This window comes from Melozone crissalis, unplaced genomic scaffold, assembly GCF_028551555.1.
Source record: "Melozone crissalis strain CALT ecotype California unplaced genomic scaffold, PUWL_Pcris_2 ptg000061l_1, whole genome shotgun sequence".
In the NCBI taxonomy this organism is placed as follows: domain Eukaryota; kingdom Metazoa; phylum Chordata; class Aves; order Passeriformes; family Passerellidae; genus Melozone; species Melozone crissalis.
Genome location: NW_026535839.1, coordinates 17,060,401 through 17,077,913, shown reverse-complemented (window position 1 = coordinate 17,077,913; position 17,513 = coordinate 17,060,401). Strand labels below are relative to the sequence as shown.

The 17,513-nt window shown below is 56.9% G+C and overlaps 2 protein-coding genes across 3 annotated transcripts; one reads left to right on the top strand and one right to left on the bottom strand.

The window, feature by feature from the left end:
- Window positions 1-1,555: 1,555 nt before the first annotated feature.
- On the top strand, window positions 1,556-9,617 carry PAIP2 (poly(A) binding protein interacting protein 2). 2 transcript variants are annotated; one of them, XM_054287805.1, is made up of 4 exons: window positions 1,556-1,650; window positions 4,990-5,155; window positions 7,269-7,448; window positions 8,635-9,617. In XM_054287805.1, exons 2-4 carry the CDS (start codon window positions 5,018-5,020, stop codon window positions 8,698-8,700), a joined length of 384 nt encoding a protein of 127 aa, XP_054143780.1. In that variant the 5' UTR covers window positions 1,556-1,650; window positions 4,990-5,017; the 3' UTR covers window positions 8,701-9,617. The 2 variants fall into 2 exon arrangements, with proteins under 2 accessions (XP_054143780.1, XP_054143779.1); XM_054287804.1 differs by having other exon boundaries at window positions 1,576-1,650; window positions 4,996-5,155.
- Window positions 9,618-12,462: 2,845 nt separating this feature from the next.
- On the bottom strand, window positions 12,463-17,326 carry SLC23A1 (solute carrier family 23 member 1). Its single transcript, XM_054287799.1, is given in 17 exon segments — window positions 12,463-12,701; window positions 12,812-12,907; window positions 13,030-13,173; window positions 13,314-13,443; window positions 13,514-13,662; window positions 13,665-13,886; window positions 14,045-14,201; window positions 14,302-14,422; window positions 15,002-15,183; window positions 15,745-15,812; window positions 15,889-15,977; window positions 16,052-16,209; window positions 16,299-16,403; window positions 16,590-16,661; window positions 17,132-17,201; window positions 17,203-17,257; window positions 17,260-17,326. Coding segments are annotated over 17 exon segments (2,124 nt in total).
- Window positions 17,327-17,513: the final 187 nt, after the last annotated feature.

Sequence of the window (17,513 nt, the reverse complement as noted above, 5' to 3'; positions counted from 1 at the left end):
CAGGCACCCCTTCTCTCTGCGGGGGGCAGACAATTTATTTCCAAAGTCCTTTGAGTTTCCTTACAATGTTTATTTAAGGTTAATGTATCAAAATACTACATTGAGTTTTTAAAGTAGCCTTTTGTAAGCTAATACCCATGCTGATCTTGTAACTGTAACTTGTGTGAGTGCTGACCTGTGTACAGGTAAACATGTACATCATGTTTAGCGTTTAAACTTAAACCATTCCCAGGTGTGAGTGATGTCAGAACTTATATCAAACCCACTGCTTCTGCAAAGTGTCTTCTGTTCCCATGCAGAGGCCAGGAAGAACAGAGCCCTTAGAGTAATTTCAGAGGAAAAGGTGCCAGAAAAACCTGATCTTGAGGACAGATTGCAGACACACGTTGGTGTCGTGGGCTGCTTATTTGGGAATAGCTATACTGTGAAGGGTGAGGGAAATCCCAGAGCACAAGGGTGAGTGTAAAATGTCAGGCTCTGCTTCAGGCACAAATTTCAGCTGTAAGGAGTAACCTGGAGACTGCTGTCCCATTGCTGTGGGGAGTGAGTAGGAGACTCTTCTTCCAGCTGAGAAAACCACATCCTGCTGGATTTGTAGAGTTGGAAATTGTGGAAATAACAGTAGCAAGAGCACAGTGTTGCTTTTTTAAGGATGATGCTTGCAGAGGTATTTTGCAGTGTTTGATGGACTGTGGGGAAACCTTGGGCCCTGGGAGCAAGTTGGTAATGGTGGCTGGTAAAATCAGTATAAACTAACATAGACTTGGGCATTTCCAGCTGGGGCAGCCGGCTCACAGAGGGTTTGTGGCTCCAGATTGTGCCTGGTTTCTGTGCCTCTGTGAATGGGCCAGAGAGGCATTCCCACCTTCCCCTGAGGAAAAGGGAGGAGAAACAAAAAATAAAAATGGCTTTTTTAACCCATTTTGTAACTGGCGCTGAAGCCTCGGCACGTACTCGGAAAGGAACCTCTGTTATGTCCTGTTTCGTGATACAGCGCTTTGAGACGCACGAGCCCGTGCAGAAACACCACCTTGTGAACAGCAGTGTTGGTCCTCAGTGTTCCATTACCCTCTCCCTCAGTGAGGCGAGGGGTCTGCGCCTGCCGGGTCAGCCGCTGTCCCGAGGGAGGCTGAGGGAACCTTGGGGGTGCCCCGTAACGGGGTGTTGGCACCCTCCCTGTGAGAGCCCCGGGGCCGTTCGGAGATCCCTCCGTGTGTCCCGGGGGTGTTCGGCCCCCGCCCCCTCACGGCCTCTGCCACAAGATGGCGGCCACCCGGCCGGACTGCGCTTCCCAGTGTGCCCCGCGCCGCCACGCGAAATGGCCGCCAGGTGCAGTGCGGGACTACAGCTCCCGGCATGCCGCGCGCCGGGAGGAGGGTAGGGGAAAAAGACTACACGTCCCAGTGTGCAGCGCGCCGCCCCCCCGCCGATGCTGCGGCTTGCCGCGCGCCTGCCGCCGCCGCTTCCGGGGGAGGGGGGGCGGAGCCGGCGGGGGCCCGGCGTTGGCGGAAGTGACGTCAGGTCCGGCGGTGTGTGGCGGAGCGGGGCGGGCCGGGCCGAGCGCGGACCGGGAGGAGCGGAGCGGGGCCGGTGGGTCCGGTGGGGTCCGGGCGGGTCACGGCGGAGCGGCGGCTCCTCTGCGCACCGCAGGTGAGAGTCGGGGAACGGCTCTGGGCACGCACCGCCGGCGCCGCCGCGGGGGCTCGAGGGCGCCGCCCCCTCCCCTGAGGCGGCGCCGGGCCGCGGCCTCCACCCCCCGCGGCGGGGCCGCCCCTCGGTATTGTCTGCGGCGCCATCCGGGGCCTGCGGGGGCGGCCGGTGCCGAACAAAGCGGGGCCGGGGGGCGGCGGCCCCGCCGCGTTACCGCCCGCGCGGGGCCGAGCGCGGGGCCCGGGGTTACCGGCACCGGCTACCGACAACACCGGCTCGTGGCCCCGCTGCTGCCGAAACGTGGCCCCGGAGCGGGTCCGCCCAGCCGCCCGGGGGCCCCGTCCCTGGCGGGGCGCTGCTCCCACAAGCCCCGGCTGAGCCCCGCGCGGGGGAGGCGGCTGCGGTCGGTAACCTCCAGCGCAGCTTCCCAGGCGTTTCTGTCAGATCGCGCTGGCGTCCCGCGTGGATTTGATTAAGAAATCTGTTTATTGGGCGAGTATAATTATACGGCGGTTTTAATCAGCTCCCTCGATAAGAGCCGTGTGCTAATCTCGATAGATAAGGAGGAGCTGGGCCGGTGCTGCCGACTCGCAGGGGCAATCAGCGGCTGATAAACAAGTCGCTGACTTCTGCCCCAGCTGCTCTAAAACACCCTCCTTTAATCTTCGGCTCCCACTAAAACCATGTTAGTATTGGGTGCTTAAAGCAAATACTGTAATTTTTTTTTTACTTAATAATTCTCTTTTTTTCTGTGGCGGGTGAGGAGCTGTGGTTGCTGCATGGAATTAGGCCTGACCTCACCTCCGGAGAAGGCAGTGGATAATCTTCTTTCGTGACTGGGTTTTAAATGCAGCCTCTTCAGTCACAAAGCTCTGAATTTTAATGATGGTCGGTCAAGGGCTCTTCATGGCTGTAACTGCAGCAAAATTCAGGGAAATGGGTGAATTACTGGGTGAATTAGTGATCTTCTGGAGTAACAAGCTGCACACTGCATACAGAAAACAGCTCAGGGTTAGCTGAAAGCCTGTTGTAACAGGATTTTTTATTTCTGTCTTCATCCCTAAGATACAAGTCCTATTTTTTATTAATGTCTTTCCTTATGCACTTGCAGTGTGCTTGCTCCACCACCCCCACTCCACACCAAAATCCCAGAGGAGCTTGGGTCAGAACCTCACAGCGTGTCACCGTGGCAGAATTCTCCCTGTTTTCTGTTCTTTAGCACTGCCAGTGTTACATTTCCTCTTCCACAGTGAGGAGCTTTGAGCTCCTCTGCTTCCCACCTACTCCCAGATGGAAAATGGGTTATTTTTATTCCCAGCAGCAGTGTAGCCTGGCACTGGGGCTTGTTTCCTGCAGCAGCCTGCTTGGATTGGGACTTTTTGCAAGACTGAGGTGGCATTTGGCTCTCCCCCTCAGAATTCCCTGACTGAAAAGGTTGTACCAGTACTGGTGTAACAAGACTGAGCTTGTCCCCAGGTGAGCACAGAAACCTGGTCTGTGTCTCAGAGTGGAGAAATGGGAAGGTTTATTTGTTCTGTTGGAAGCTGCAGAAAATTAAATCAGGGGTGCTGTGAGTGAGGAACCAGCCTGGGCCTTCCTCAGAGTTCCTGCAGGAAAAGTGAGTGTGGGAAAGGCATGAATGGTCTGAAGGCTTCATCAGATAAACTTCAAATGTTCAGGCTGAGAAGATGAGCCTTGAGGATCATCCCCATCACCCTTGGGCAGTGCTGGACAAAGCTGGTTTGGTCCAAGCTGCACTTCCCTCCCTCCCTCCCTCCTAAAGCTGGAGCTCCTGTCTGGTGGGAACGCTTTAGAAACGGCAAAGCTGGCCTGTGATTCAACAAATTACCCTTGCAAGCTTTTACACAAACAAGTAGGGTTGGTTTGTTGGGTTTGGGTTGGTTTTTTAATTATTTTTACCATTCTGGACTTGTCTGGGTACAGTCGCCTTTGTGTAGAAGCTGCCTGAGTTCCTCACTGCTGAGGCAGCTGCTTTCAGGAAAATAATAATATCAAGACTAGCTCCACAAAAGAGAAGGTGAAAAGATATGACAGTCAAAAGGGGGGGGAGGAAGAAATTTGGTTTTTTAGGCTTTTTTTCCTGTACTCCATCCCATGTGTTGGTTTGGGAACAGCTGAAGTGGCTTAAAGCAATTTCAAGCTTGAATTTGGGTTTAAACACAACATCCTTTCCTGCTTTATGTAAATGCTGCCAGTAATCCTCAACAAGTTTGTGTTGAAAGAACACCAAAAAGAACCTGTTTTCCCTCGTGGAATACCCAGTGGAATACAGGCATCTGCTCCCAGTTGTGGCACTTCCCAGGGAGCTGCAGTGACTTCTGTGCTGGGCTTTGCCTTTGATAGAGAAACGTGGAACACAGCAAGGCAGGCAGGTTCCTTCTGCTTTGTGCTTTTCTGAACTGGTCACTCAGAGGTGGCAGGTTTTTAGCTGGTATCAGCAAGAGTTTTGAACCCAAACTTGCATTAATTCCCTAGATAACAGAACCATCTGGAATGCAAAGAGAAAATGTGAGGTGCTGGGTGATAAGCCCTTGTACTCTAATAACAACAAGGCTGCATTTTGACACCCTCCTCTCTGAAGAAGGCACTCTTTGATATGCAGACAACTACGTTTTGTTAATAAAATAAAAATATTTTCACTTTTGCTGCAACTTTCATTGCGAATTTTAACATGAAAAAAACATTAAAATTTGACTGGCGTCATGGATTTTTTTGGTCAGGTTTTTTTTAGGTCTTTTTTATGACATTGCCTCACTTTGTGTACTGTTTAGAGAAAATTGATACTCCCAGTGTTACTATCCAACAAATACTGAGCTTTTCCAGTGTTGATCTGTTTGTTTGGGCATGGCACAGAAGAGCAGCAATGTTGTGTCACCTCAGAACACACAGATTTCCAGGTGGCCCTGCGCAGGGTCAGTTCCTCGTGGTTTCTGCTCACTGCAAGGTTTCCCAGCAGGACAGGGCTGTGAAACCTGGCTCGTGCCATCACACACAACACTGAAAAGTGCTTTGGAAAACAAATTCTCCTTTTGAGTGTTTAAATATTTTCCTACTGGCAAGTTTCCTACTGTTTTTTCCTGTCACTTTTCATTGGCTGTGGTGAGGTTCAGTTTGGGAAATTAATTTGTGCCTGGAAGCCACACACACAATGGGAACGGTGCTTGTGATGCCGCTCCTTGCTGTGATCTCACAGCTCTGCTGCAGTCAGGGCCAGGCTGCCTGGAGCCCCTGAGTGCAGGTGCAGCCTCTGCTGCCTTGGGCTGGGCTGGTGCAGCAGGGCATGAGGAGCCTGCAGGTGTTTGATGGTGCTCTCCTCAGTTGCAGGTTTGGGATCGGAGTGGCAGCCATGAAGGACCCGAGTCGCAGCAGTACCAGCCCCAGCATCATCAGCGAGGATGTGATCATCAACGGGCACTCCCACGAGGATGACAACCCCTTTGCTGAGTACATGTGGATGGAGAACGAGGAGGAGTTCAACAGGCAGGCAAGTAACCCCCTGCTTTGCTTGGCCCCTCTGTCCTTTGTCACTTCCCAGGGACAAAATCCCAGCTGGGGTCCACCACTGACCCTCCTTCAGATGGGCTCTTGGAGTGATCCTGGGGAACGAACAGCTCTCCCTTGCTGATCTTCTGTAGTCCTGGTGGAAAATACAGGAAGTGCAGCACATTCTAATGCATCCATTAATTAATTCCCTGCTTCTGCAGAGGGAGGGGAAAGCAGAGAGCTGACAGAGGTACGTGGCACTTGGGAAGGGCTGGCCCGGGAGGCGTTCGTGTGTGGACGTGCTAAGTGCCCCCGTGCTGAGCTGGGGAATTCCAGGTGCACACCTGCCTTGGGAACAGCCCTGCTGCTCCACAGGGTGCTGGTGACAGCTGCTCATTTTCATACTTGAGTCTTACAGCTCCCTTTTTTATCCGGTGGGAAGGAAGCCCTACCTTCCTCTGCCACCTTGCCTCTGTCACCCTTTTCTCTCTCTCCTGCTCTGGAGACTGGGGACAGCCCACCTCTTTCCACACCCCTTTGCCATTCCCAGCTTGCTCTGTGCCCTCCATAGCTGCTGCCTGTGCTGGGTGCTGAGTTACCAGCCCAGGATCCTCAGGGGGCCAGCAGCTCTGAGCTCACTCAGAGCCAGGTTTGCTCACAAAACCTCTGTTCTCTCGTGCATTGTTTCCTGTTTGGTGGCTTTTTCCCCCTGGGAACTGTCCCACAGTTAGTATACAGGGGGTGTAGTTCTCTGGAAAGGAGCTGTGCCATGATTTTTCAGGCACAGATTCCATTGTCAGAGCAGAGGAAAGGTGGGAGTCTGAGGGGAGAAGGGTCATGCTCAGACACAATTGGGGCAGCCTGGTCACCTGCTGCTGCAGACACAGCCCTCTGGGAGCCTGAGCAAGTTAAACTGGAGCTGGAAAATAAAAACAGGCAATCCTAATTTCCAGCTATTTGGGGAATTAAATGTTATTTAGTACTGCTGGAGCTGCCATGGAGGCACTTGTAGGGGTACAGGCCTGTAACCAAACCCCTGGAGCTGGGCAAGCCCTGTGTAACAGGAGCCTGTGACCAGGCAGTGCCTCCTGGAGTGCTGCTCTGGGGAATCACTGAGTCAGCCCTCGGTGCCTCTGCAGTGCCTGGGCGGTGCCTCTGAGCATGTGGGGATGAGTCCCCGTTCCCCAGCGCACCAGGTGAGCTCGTGAGTGTGTTTGCCCCAAGGGCAAGGACCCAGATTGCACAGCACTCCTGATAATCTGGTGTTAATGTTTTTGATTTGGTGTTTGTGGTAACTGAATTTCCACTCCAGGATTGAGGAGGTGTTTGATTTCAGAGCAAAGGGTAGATGGGAAAACTTGTTCGAGCTTCCACTGAGTGAACTTCTAAATCTGTCCTGAATCAATTTTCCATTCCCTTGTGTCTGGGCCAGTCCTTCACACCAGCTTCTGTTTCCCTGCTTTCCTCTCTTACACACTCTGATTCAGGACATGGAAAGTTTGTAGGATGATCTCGCTCCAAAGCTCGTTTACTGAACAGCCAGGGAAAACTGCTTTAATCTCTGCAGTGCCAGTTCTGCCTGGCTTGGTTTGTGCTGCTCCCAGGACAGCAGGGCTGCATTCCTCCCAGCTGCTGGCATCAGGTGGGGTTCCCCAGGGGAGCACAGTGGCTGAGCACACGCTGGCAGCCAGCAGAGGCTGCTTGTTCCAGGTGACAGGCAGGGGTTATTTTTTCCCCAGGAGTCCCTCAGGACACTTTCCTGGGGAGTGTTGCCTGGCTCTGTGTCTTGGCACAGCTCCCTTCCTCATACTTGCAGCGAGCTCAGTCCAGACCAGTTGGTACAGCTGAAATCTTTGCTTGGGACCTACATTTTCCTTCTCCTTCAGGTCATAACAAGCTGCAAACCAAACAGCTGGGGCTGGGGGGTTCTCCTGCCTCTCCCTTTCAGCTGCAGCCCCAATCCCTTGCGCAAAGCACTGATGTCCTTGCTGCAGGGACATGGGCTGGGGTGCTGCTGGCAGCTGGGAAGGTCACTGGGTGCACACACCTGGGAATGAACCCCCCAGGAGCCCACAAGGGATCTGTTGCTGAAACAGTTTCTTTTCATTGCACAGATCGAAGAGGAGTTGTGGGAAGAAGAATTTATCGAGCGCTGTTTCCAGGAGATGCTGGAAGAGGAGGAGGAGCATGAGTGGTTTATTCCAGCCCGTGATCTCCCACAAACAATGGATCAAATCCAGGACCAGTTCAATGACCTTGTTATCAGTGACAGCTCATCGCTGGAGGATCTGGTGGTAAGCTCAGCTTCTCATTCTGTTTCTAAAGCTCAAGTCTTTGTGTAAGGCTGGGGCTTATTGCTGCTTATGGCAGGAGAAAGTCCTTCCAGCAGAAAGGAGCCTGCTAAACCCTGCCTGGCTGTGCAGAGTAGGTGGGAAGGAGGTGTCTCCATGGGATGTGACCTGTTTGGTGGCTTTCTTCATACCCACGTGGAGCCTTTCCCATGGCACAACTCCAGGAGTGGGTGGGAGGTTATGAAAGAAGGGCACAGAGTGGAGCCAGGGCTGGGAAAGGGTCACTGGGCATCTGCCAGCACTGACACGTTGGACTGGTCTGGGCCCTGTCCCAGGGTCTGGTTGGGACTGGGAGAGCTGCAGCAGATCCCTGGAACAATTCTAGGGAAGGGGAAAGCAGCCAAACTGTGACTATTTCCCTCTTGTTGCTGTCTGACTTGTGTGCAGAGCTCAGCCCAAAGGAAAGGGCAGCATGTGCTTCTTTTCCCTCACAGAATCCACAGCTGCTCGTGCAGAGCACAGACCCCACACCATCCTGTCACACAAACTGCTCTGAGATTCAGATGCAGACCATGACTTTGCCAAGCTGAAGCAGCTGCAGGCAGCAGTTTCAGCCTCAGTGAGGATCAGAAAAGCCTAATCCTCCATTTCTTTGTGATAAAGAGCTCCTTTTGAAGGTGCTGGTGTCCGCCTTGACCTGCAGGACATGGAGCAGCAGCAGCTTGCCAGGGGGCAGGACAGGGGGGCCACAGATAGAGACATGTAAAAAATCAATACAGTGCTCATACACATGAAATTCCCAGAAGTGGCTGAAGTTCCTGGAACAAGTCACCTCTTGCTTAAATAAGCAAAATTTAAAAACCTCATGGCACGTTTTAACAGCTCAACTTGAGCAAAGGCTATTTCAGCGTGAGGGGAAGCTGCTGTGTTTGGTGCATGCCTGTGGTTTGCTGCTTATTCCCTGAGCCCTCATCCAGCTGAAACTTCAGGTGGAGCTAAGGAAGGTTGGACAACTCAGGGAGAGGAATGGGCTTTTCTGGGGACTATTGACTGCTGCTAAGTGTAAGAAGCCTATTGTATACCTGACTGTTCCTCTAAATCCATAAACCTTTGCCTCTAATTGTCTTCAGCTTAAAAATAGAAGCTGAAAATAACAATTCACCTCGATTTCTGTTCTTCCCTTCCTCAGGTCAAGAGTAATCTGAATCCAAACGCAAAGGAGTTTGTTCCTGGGGTGAAGTACTTAAACATTTGAGTAGACTGGGCCCTCTTTTGGTGGATGTAGCACAATTTCCACACTGTGAAGCCAGTATTAGAAGATTTAATTGTAAAAGCTCTCTCTTCTTGTCACTGTGTTACACTTATGCATTGCCAAAGTTTTGTTAGTCTTGCATGCTCAATAAAAGTGCTGAGACTGTTATTAAGTAAATCTGTCAAAAGTTTAATGGAAACATAATTGGGCCCTGGCTCTGTGCGAAGGAGGCAGTGAGGTAAGAAGCACCAGTCAAGTTGAGACAAAGTACCACGTTAATAAAACCTTCTGCAGACTCTGACTTTTTAAACAGGACTTGGAATTTGCGGTGAATGGTCTGTTTTTAACTAAAGATGTGTTAACTGGTGCTAGCTTGCACCTGATAATGCCTTAACTTCCAAGTGAAAGTGAGGAGATCTGATTGTTATGCAAATTAGCTGACTTTCCTTTGAGGTATCAGTGTTGTTACTAATGTTAATTTCCCCCCTTACAAAACATCGTGATCCTGGGAAGCAGCGTGAGCTTAACCCAAATCTCCCAGACCTGTGCAGAGTCGTAGATCTCAGCTCCTGAACTAACATCCAGGCATTTGGGAGGAAGCAGTTCCCTGTCCTTTGCAGTGTGTGATCATGTTAGAAACCTTCCCTTCCCTTCCCTTCCCTTCCCGTGCTGTTCAGGGAGGTGTGAGATCCATCACAGCTCCTGCCAAGAACGGGCATCCCACACAGCACTGCCTGTGGAACCCTTAGCATCCAACTCCCCACAGCTGGATTTAACCAGGCAAACCCCAGCATTAGTGATTTGAGTGGTGCTTTTCCCTTGCTTTGTTTAATCATCACTACACAATAGTCTACAGCACAACGACTTTTTGGGGGTTTTTTTTTTTTTGGTTTTTTGGTTGTTGGTTTTTTTTTTTTTTTTTTCTTTTAATAAAGCTAGAACAGTTTTGGCTTCTTAAACTTCATATTTGGGTAGGTTAAGCTGCCATACGTGTTCAGTGTGAATAGTGTTTAAGTTGAAAATATTGTAAAAAAATTATATTTTTTCAAAAATATTTAAAAAAATAAATAATAGTAGAACTGATGTGGTGGCTGTCTCATAACTGGGCATCTGGCACGGGAACTCACTTGGCAGCGTGTGGAGGACAGGGCTGGCACTGTGGAACCCCCAGGATCCTGGCTGGAGCTGGACTCTTCATGGAATCACAGACTGCTCTGGGTTGGAAGAGTATTACAGCGACCTGAGGTGGTCGCTTGGGGTGAGAGAAAGACGAGAATCTTGTTTCTTGATCAGAAGGCTGGATTTATTGATATATGATATATAATACATTATAACTATACTAAATAGAATAAAGAGAGAAGTTGCAGAGGCTGCCAAGCTAAGAATAGAAAGCAAGAATCTATAACAAAGTTCTGTATCCTGGGAATCTTTCCCCGAGCTTGCTCCTGTGATTGGCCCTTAACTAAAAACATGAAACATGAACCAATCACAGGTGCATCCTATTGCATTCCACAGCAGCTGATAACAATTGTTTACATTCTCCTCTGGGGCCTCTGCTTCCCAGAAAATGCAGAAATCTGAAAGAAAGGATTTCTGCGAAAAATGTCTGTGACAGAAGAGACTTGAGAGACCCAGTTCTGTGGGCAGGGATGCCTTCCACTGTTCCAGGCTGCTCCAAGCCCTGTCCAGCCTGGCTTTGGATGCTTCCAGGGATGGGGTTTGTTCCTCTCCTCCCTCTCCATGCTCTTCCATCATTTTCCCTGTGGCTGTTGCCAGGCTGGCCCTGCTGGCAGCCCCGGGAGCAGCTGAGGGCTCTCAGAAGCTGCTGCTTGGCACTGGAGCCCCAGAGCTGGAGTTGAGTGCTGGCCCAACAGCTTCTGCAGCCCCATCCACTCTTGGTTCATGGAGTCTCCTGAATTGGACCCACAAGGATCAAGCCCAGAGCCTGCTCAGGACAGCCCATCCTCACTGTCAGTATCTCCATTTTAAGCTCAGATTAAAGTGAGGCCCAGCTGAGCTGCGGCTCTGCAGGACGGGCAGGGTGAGGCGGGGCCTTCCCGCAGGTGCTGCCCTGTGTCAGGAGAGCCTCTCCCTGCTGGAGGAGCTGCACTGCACCAACCCCTTCTGCTCTGCTCTGCTGTGCTCTGCTCTGCTCTGCTCTGCTCTGCTCTGCAGAACGGTCATGGAGCTACCCCGGCTCCGTGCTGGGCACTACCTTCCCTTCCAACACACAGAGCTGGCAAAATGCCTCCAGGATTTCCACTGACCTGGGGAGAGCTTAGACTGGAGCATCTGAAGGAAAAGGTCAGCAAATAACACACAGCTGGTTTCTTTCTGCAGTGGGAGTTCCACAGCGAGTCCTGCATGGCCACAGTTTGTCCACGAGCATTGGCCTGGCCACTGTCACCTCGGGGTGGTGGCAGCTGAGTGCAGCAGCCGGAGGCCAGCACGTGGAGCAGCCAGGCTGCCCTTACTGCCAGGGCTGCCCTCCTGGAGCTGGGTTTATCCCTCTGCTGTGTCCCGTAGCACTGGGATGTTCACTGGGGAGGAGCTGCCCTGTGATGCTGGGTTTGGGGTGACTGCAGCAGAGGAGTGGCACCAGCCCTGAGCAGCACTGGCACAGCAGCACTGGCACAGCAGCCCTGGCACTGCCCCCAGCCCCTCAGTCCTGCTCCAGCCCCAGCGGGTGGGGACAAGGACATGGGAGGGGATCCCACTGGCCAGAGCAGTGTCACACACTGTCACACTCTGCTCAGCACCAGGACAGCAGCCAGAGAGGGGCTCAGAGCCTGGCGGGTGCTCTGGGAGGTGGGGAGTGATTGTATTTGCATTCCTTGGGGGTTATTTTAACTTGGGGTGGTTTTTTTCCCTCTTCACTTTTAACAGATTTTCTCACTTCTCTCCCTGCTCAGGCTTGGGAGTGAGTGTGTGACAGTGCCACCCCGGGCTGTGACAGGGTTGTGCAATGTTGCCTCACTCAACTTTGGTGCTAAATCCAGGCCAAGGACTGGCCTGACCCCGCTGTGGTGTGGGTCAGCCACCTCCGTGGCTGCAGTGAGAGCAGCCTGGGCCATGGGGCAGTGTCACCAGCACGGCCAGGACAGGGCCAGCCCTCCAGAGCTCCCGGGCCAGGAAGGGTTTGTGCTGAGCTGCCTCTCCCACAGCCCCGGGTTCAGGCAGAGCCCACCTGGAAGAACTCCAGGGTGTCTGAGTGCCTGGCAGCCGGGGAGGAGCAGGATCAAAGGTGCACAAAGGGAACGGTGCAGGAGGCAGCACTGACACTGGTGGCGCACGTGCACTTGAATATATTATCTTATTTAATGTGTCATCTTAAGTTAGGCATCCTAAGGCTGGTCTGGACCCTGCCCCACGCTGGCAGAGCCCGTGCCAGCTGCTGGCTCACCGTGCCGGAGCCGAGGGCACGGCACGGTGAAAATCCGCGGCCCCGGGTGGGAATCGATGGCCTCGGGTGGGAGTCGGTGCCCCGGGGCTCTGGCTGGCTCCGGTGTGGCTGAGGGGCTCCAGCGAGCGCTGCACGAGTCTCAGCCAGGAAAGCTTCGTGTGCAGCCTGGCACGGGGTGGCGGTGCCCAGGCTGTGCCCCGGAGCTCGGGGTGTCCCCAGGAGCAGCGTTGTGTTTCCCCAGCCCTGCGTTCAAGCCGAGCAGCCTTGGCTGTGCCCTTGGTGGGCGCTGCCGAACCCCGAGAGCCTCCCGGGAGCTCGGCTCGGCTCCTGCGGCGCTGGGGCAGGACCTGAGCGCCCCTGGCTCAGACCTTGGTGCACACCGAGCCCCCGTCCGGGCCCTCTGCGGTCACGGAGCCGCTGCCGCCCGGCCGGGCCCGGAACCCGGTGAACACCGGGCAGATGGGCACGTTCCGGAGCCAGCGGCTGCTCCGCACCGCGCCCATGCCGAAGGGGAAGTCGTAGCTCCTCAGGCTGGCGCTGCTCGAGCTGTCCGAGTGCGCTCCTGCCTTCCACTGCACCAGCCCTCGTTCCTCCTGGGTCCCTGCGGGGGGTCCGGTGTCACCCCCGGCCCCGCCATCCCCCCTGGCGGCTCTAAACCGACAGGAACCTGCCCCAGCCCCGCTGCCCCTGCCCGCCCGTGTGCCCGGTTACCCGGGATGGTGTTGTCCAGGACGAAGGCAAGAGTGCCCCCGACGAACATCTCCGTGGTCAGCAGCACCGTCAGGATCTGGTCCAGCTCGGGGACACCTGAGACAGCGTGGGGCGGGGCCGGGGTGCTGTGAGGAGCCGGATTTCCCCGCTGCACCCCGGCAGATCTGCGCTCCTGTCTCCCCAAACTGCCCAAACCGCGGCTCTCCGTGGGGCCGTACCTGTGTTAATGGCCCCGGGGTGGGAATCCAGGTAGTTCGGCAGCACCAGCCCGAAAAACATGGCAAAGCCCAGCACGAAGAGGTTTCGGGAGGAGTTCATGTCGACGAACTGCAGGTTGGAGAGGCCGACGGCCGTGATCATTCCTGCCGGCAGAGATGCGGCGATGCAGGCGGGGGTACCGGGGCTGCGAGGGTCTCCCGTTCCCCCCAAACCCGCCCTCGGGCTCACCAGCCCCCAGGGCTGCGGGGACGTGGCCCAGGGCTGCGTTTGGGCATTCAGTTACCGAACAAGGTGCAGAACATCCCGCCGAGCACGGGGTCGGGCAGGGAGGCGAAGAGCGCCGTGAATTTGCCGATGGTGCCCAGCAGGATCATGATCCCGGCGCCGTACTGGATCACCCTCCTGCTCCCCACCTGCACACGGACAGCGGGAGCCGGTGACGGTGCCTGCGCCCTCCGGCCCAGCCGGGACCCGCCCCCGTACCTTGGTGATGCCCAGGACGCCGATGTTGGGGCTGGAGGACGTGGAGCCATTGCCGGTTCCCAAGAGCCCCGCGATGATGCAGGAGATGCCCTCGGTGAAAATGCCCCTGGGGAACAACGCGGCCGGGCTGGTGCCCATCCCACTGTCCTGCAGCCTCCCTGACCGGTGTCCAGAGATGCTGCGGTGCGAGTGAGGTGCCGTGGAGGGGGGAGCAGCCGGCTGTACCTGTTGATGGCGTGCACCGGGGGCGGCGGCGCTCCTGCCAGCCGGGCACAGGAGTAGTAGTCCCCGATGGACTCGATGATGCCCGCCAGCGTGGCACTGAACATGCCCAGCACGGCTGCGGAGGTCACCGTGGGCAGCCCCCACTGGCCTGCCCGGGGGCAGAGCAGCTCAGGGCTGGGGACAGCCCAGGACCCCCCAGCCGGTGCTCACCGGTGCCACTTTGGGCTTCCCCAGGTGTTTCCCAGCCCCGGTGATGCTGCACCAGGTCCCCACATCCCCAGGGCAAGCGGGGATCGGGGCACTCACAGGGGTAGGGGACACGGAACCAGGGCGCCACGGACAGGATCTCCCCGCGGGCGTCCGTCCTGGCCTTGTAGCCGTACTCGTCGGGCCGGCTGGGGAACACTCCGGTGCGGGTCAGCACGTAGCAGATGAGCCACACCAGCATGATGGCCAGGATGATCTGCGGGCACACACGGCACCCTCCCGCACCGCTCCCGAGCCCGCCTGGGGCAAACGGGGCGATGTGGGGCCGCCCCAGGATGCTCCCAGCCAGCCCCTACCGGGAACATCTTGAAGATCTGGACGCGGAGCAGGACAAAGCCGCGGCCCCGCCGGTAGCCGGGCAGGCAGATGGCGACCTGCCGCAGGTACTGGGCAAACAGGACAATCAGGAAGATGGTCCTGGGGGAGAGACAGATGGGATCCCTCTGAAGCCTCAGGTTTCAGCTTTTATATTTTTCAGATTCTGTGCTGCTTTAGAGTGTGGGTCTGAGCTTCATATCCGGGGATGGTGAGCTCTGTGCACAGAGACAAAACAATTCCTGCTCCAGCTGGGCACCAAGGACAAATGATCCAAATCTTAGGCCCAAGAGCACAAACAACGTGGGCTGAGGAGAGATAAACAAGAAGGTGGGACTGCATGGGCTGGAGCTGTAATTGGACAATTAACTCCAATATGCTAATTGACCAAAACTTATAAAAGTGACAGACCCTGTGCCCAGTCGTGCATTTTGTGCCCATTTTGGTTCATCTTGGGTGCAGCCCTGGCTGGGCTCTTGTGCTGCCCAAGGTGCATCCATTGAAGTCTCCTAATAAACCCCTGCTTTATTCTTTAGCTCCGTCCAGCCTCTGTTCTAGGCCAGCCTGCACAAGGCACCACCTCACACCCCTGACATCCTCCTGGCTCTGTGTTGGACAACCCTGCCCTCCTGTCCCCATGTCCCCCCTGTCCCCCGTGTCCCCCGTGTCCCCATGCCATACAGCACAGAGATGCCCCAGTGGGAGCCAGCCCGGTCGCCGGCCGCCTGGAACACGGAGAGTCCGATGAGGGACACGGTGGGGGTGACGGTCAGTGGCCCGATGTAGCTGAGCAGTGCCCCGGGGAGCCCCAGCAGCCCGATGAGCACTTCCACCAGGCTGGACACTATGATGGCCCCCTGGATCTGCAGGCCATGGAGAGAGTGTCAGCAGCCTGCTGGGGAGTCAGGGTGCCACGGGGTGGTGGCAGGATGATGGCAGGGTGGTGGCAGGGTGGTGCAGGGTGGTGGCAGGGGGTGGCAGAGGGTGGCAGGGTAGTGGCAGGATCATGGCAGGGTGGTGCAGGATGGTGCAGGGTGGTGGCAGGGTGGTGGCAGAGGGTGGCAGGGTTGTGCAGGATGGTGGCAGGTTGGTTGCAGTGTGGTGGCAGGGTGGTGGCAGGATGGTGCAGGGTGGTGGCAGGGTGTGCCAGGATTGAGGGAGGATTGTGGCAGGTTGGTGGCAGGGGGTGGCAGGATGGTGGCAGGGGTGGCAGGATGGTGCAGAGTGGTGGCAGGACGGTGGCAGGGTGTGCCAGGATGATGGCAGGATGATGACAGGATGGTGGCAGGATTGTGGCAGGTTGGTGCCAGGATTGAGGGAGGATTATGGCAGGTTGGTGGCAGGGGGTGGCAGGATGGTGGAGGGTGGTGGCAGTGTGGTGGCAGGATGATGCAGGGTGGTGGCAGTGTGGTGGCAGGCTGTACCTCTCGCATGCGGGGCTGCCAGATGTGCGACGTGTTGAGCGGCAGGGACCAGTTACCGTAGATCTCCTCTGGGGATGGAGGGCGGTGAGGTGGTCCTGGGGGTCGGGGAGCAGCCGGACACCCCCTGCACCCCCCTGCCCTCACCTTCAGGTGGGCATCGCCACTTGTCCAGGGCCAGGATGGACTTGGCGGGCACGAGGAAGGCGAGGGCGCTGGCCTGGAAGAGCGGCAGCCTGCGGGGACAGAGGGAGGGATCCTGTGCCTGTGCCCGGGGCTGGGCACGGGGCCCGCGGGGCCGCGGCTCTACCTGATGCCCACGGTGGTCTGGATGAGGGTGGTGATGCCCACGCAGGTGAAGATGGTGCCGATGAGGTAGCTGACGGTGAGCTGGTCCTTGCCCACGCACAGGCTCTCGGCCAGCAGGAAGGGCACGGCGATGGTGCCGCTGAAGCACGTCAGGTAGTGCTGGGGGGCAAGGGGGGCTCAGCGGGGCTGGGGGGTGCCCCACACCGCGGGGAACGGGGATTCGGGGTCTGACACTTGCCAGGCTGTACCTGGAAGCCGAGCAGGATGCAGAGGTACCAGGGGGGCACGTCCTCGATCTTGTAGAGCATGTCCACCTCCGGCCGGGGGGGCCTGGTGCCCGCCCCGGGCTCCTGCTGGGGGGGCACAGCTCAGCCTGTGTCACCGTGGGGCTGCGTGCAGGGACGGGCAGCCCACCCGGCCCCATGGGAGCCCCTGTGCCCGCGGGGATGGGAGGGGTCCCGGCTGGCCGGGCTCCATCCGCAGGTGTGTCACAGATGGGTTTGGGGTGCGGTGCTGCCCACGGGGGGCCCGGTACTCACCCTGCCCGCCACAGGCAGCTCCTTCCCAGGGGCGTGCGGGGAGCCCGCGGGGCCCAGAGCCAAGTTCCCATTCTGGCAGTGGGGACGAGGGAGGAGCTGGGTCAGTGCGGACCCGGGTGTCCCTCGGGAAGGGGCTGGGCTCTGCTCTGAGGGACGCGGGTGACACCGGGCCATGGCCCAGGGTGTTTCCTGTCAGTCCCACCCGGTGCCCGCTCTGACCTCCAGGAGGGGTCTGGGCTCCCAAACCACCGATCCCTGCGTTGTATTTTGTTCCTGGAAAGTCTGGAGGGGGATCCCCCCTGCAGGTGATGGGAAAGGTGGCACGGCCGGTCCCAGCCGCAGCATTCCAGCGTGTCCCCTCGGTGCCGCGATTCACCGCAGTCCCCAGGCTCCCCCTGGCCTTTGCCAGCCCCAGCGGGGCATCCTGACCCTGAGCTGGCCATCGCTGGGTCGGTGTGCCCGGCCACCACCTCCCTCCCCACCGCCCGGGGATGACACCGAGGAAGGGATGGGGATGGGGCAGGGACGGCGCCTGCATTCACCTGGGGCTGAGCCAGGTCTCCCGAGCGGGTCCCCATCCTCGGACGCTCCCCGGCGGCGCTGTCGCTGCTCGGGGGGTTTTATGGCCGTGGGAAGGACTTTAGTCCCCGGCCGGGCGGTGGCGGTGGCGGGGGGAGGGCGGCCATTGGCTGGGGGTTGTGAAAGCGGCGAGCGCAGCCCCGGCACGGATCAGCCATTAACTCCTTTAATTGGGGCTGCCCCCGCCCGGAGCAGCGCCCGGTGAAACATTAGAGCCCGTGGGTTACACAGTAATTCCCCGCTCGCCCGAGCGGACACCGAGCGACAGCGGCGACATCGGTGACAGGCGACAGCGGCGAGGCGCCCACCCCGGCACGTGTCGGCTCCCACTGGGGACGAAGTCGG

What these genes read in the sequence shown, in the direction of transcription:
- PAIP2 (XM_054287805.1), top strand. Translation starts at nt 5,018, where the DNA reads ATGAAGGACCCGAGTCGCAGCAGTACCAGCCCCAGCATCATCAGCGAG. An exon ending in AGGAGGAGTTCAACAGGCAG is followed by an intron (nt 5,156 to 7,268) that starts GCAAGTAACCCC and finishes TTCATTGCACAG; the next exon opens with ATCGAAGAGGAGTTGTGGGA. An exon ending in CATCGCTGGAGGATCTGGTG is followed by an intron (nt 7,449 to 8,634) that starts GTAAGCTCAGCT and finishes TCCCTTCCTCAG; the next exon opens with GTCAAGAGTAATCTGAATCC.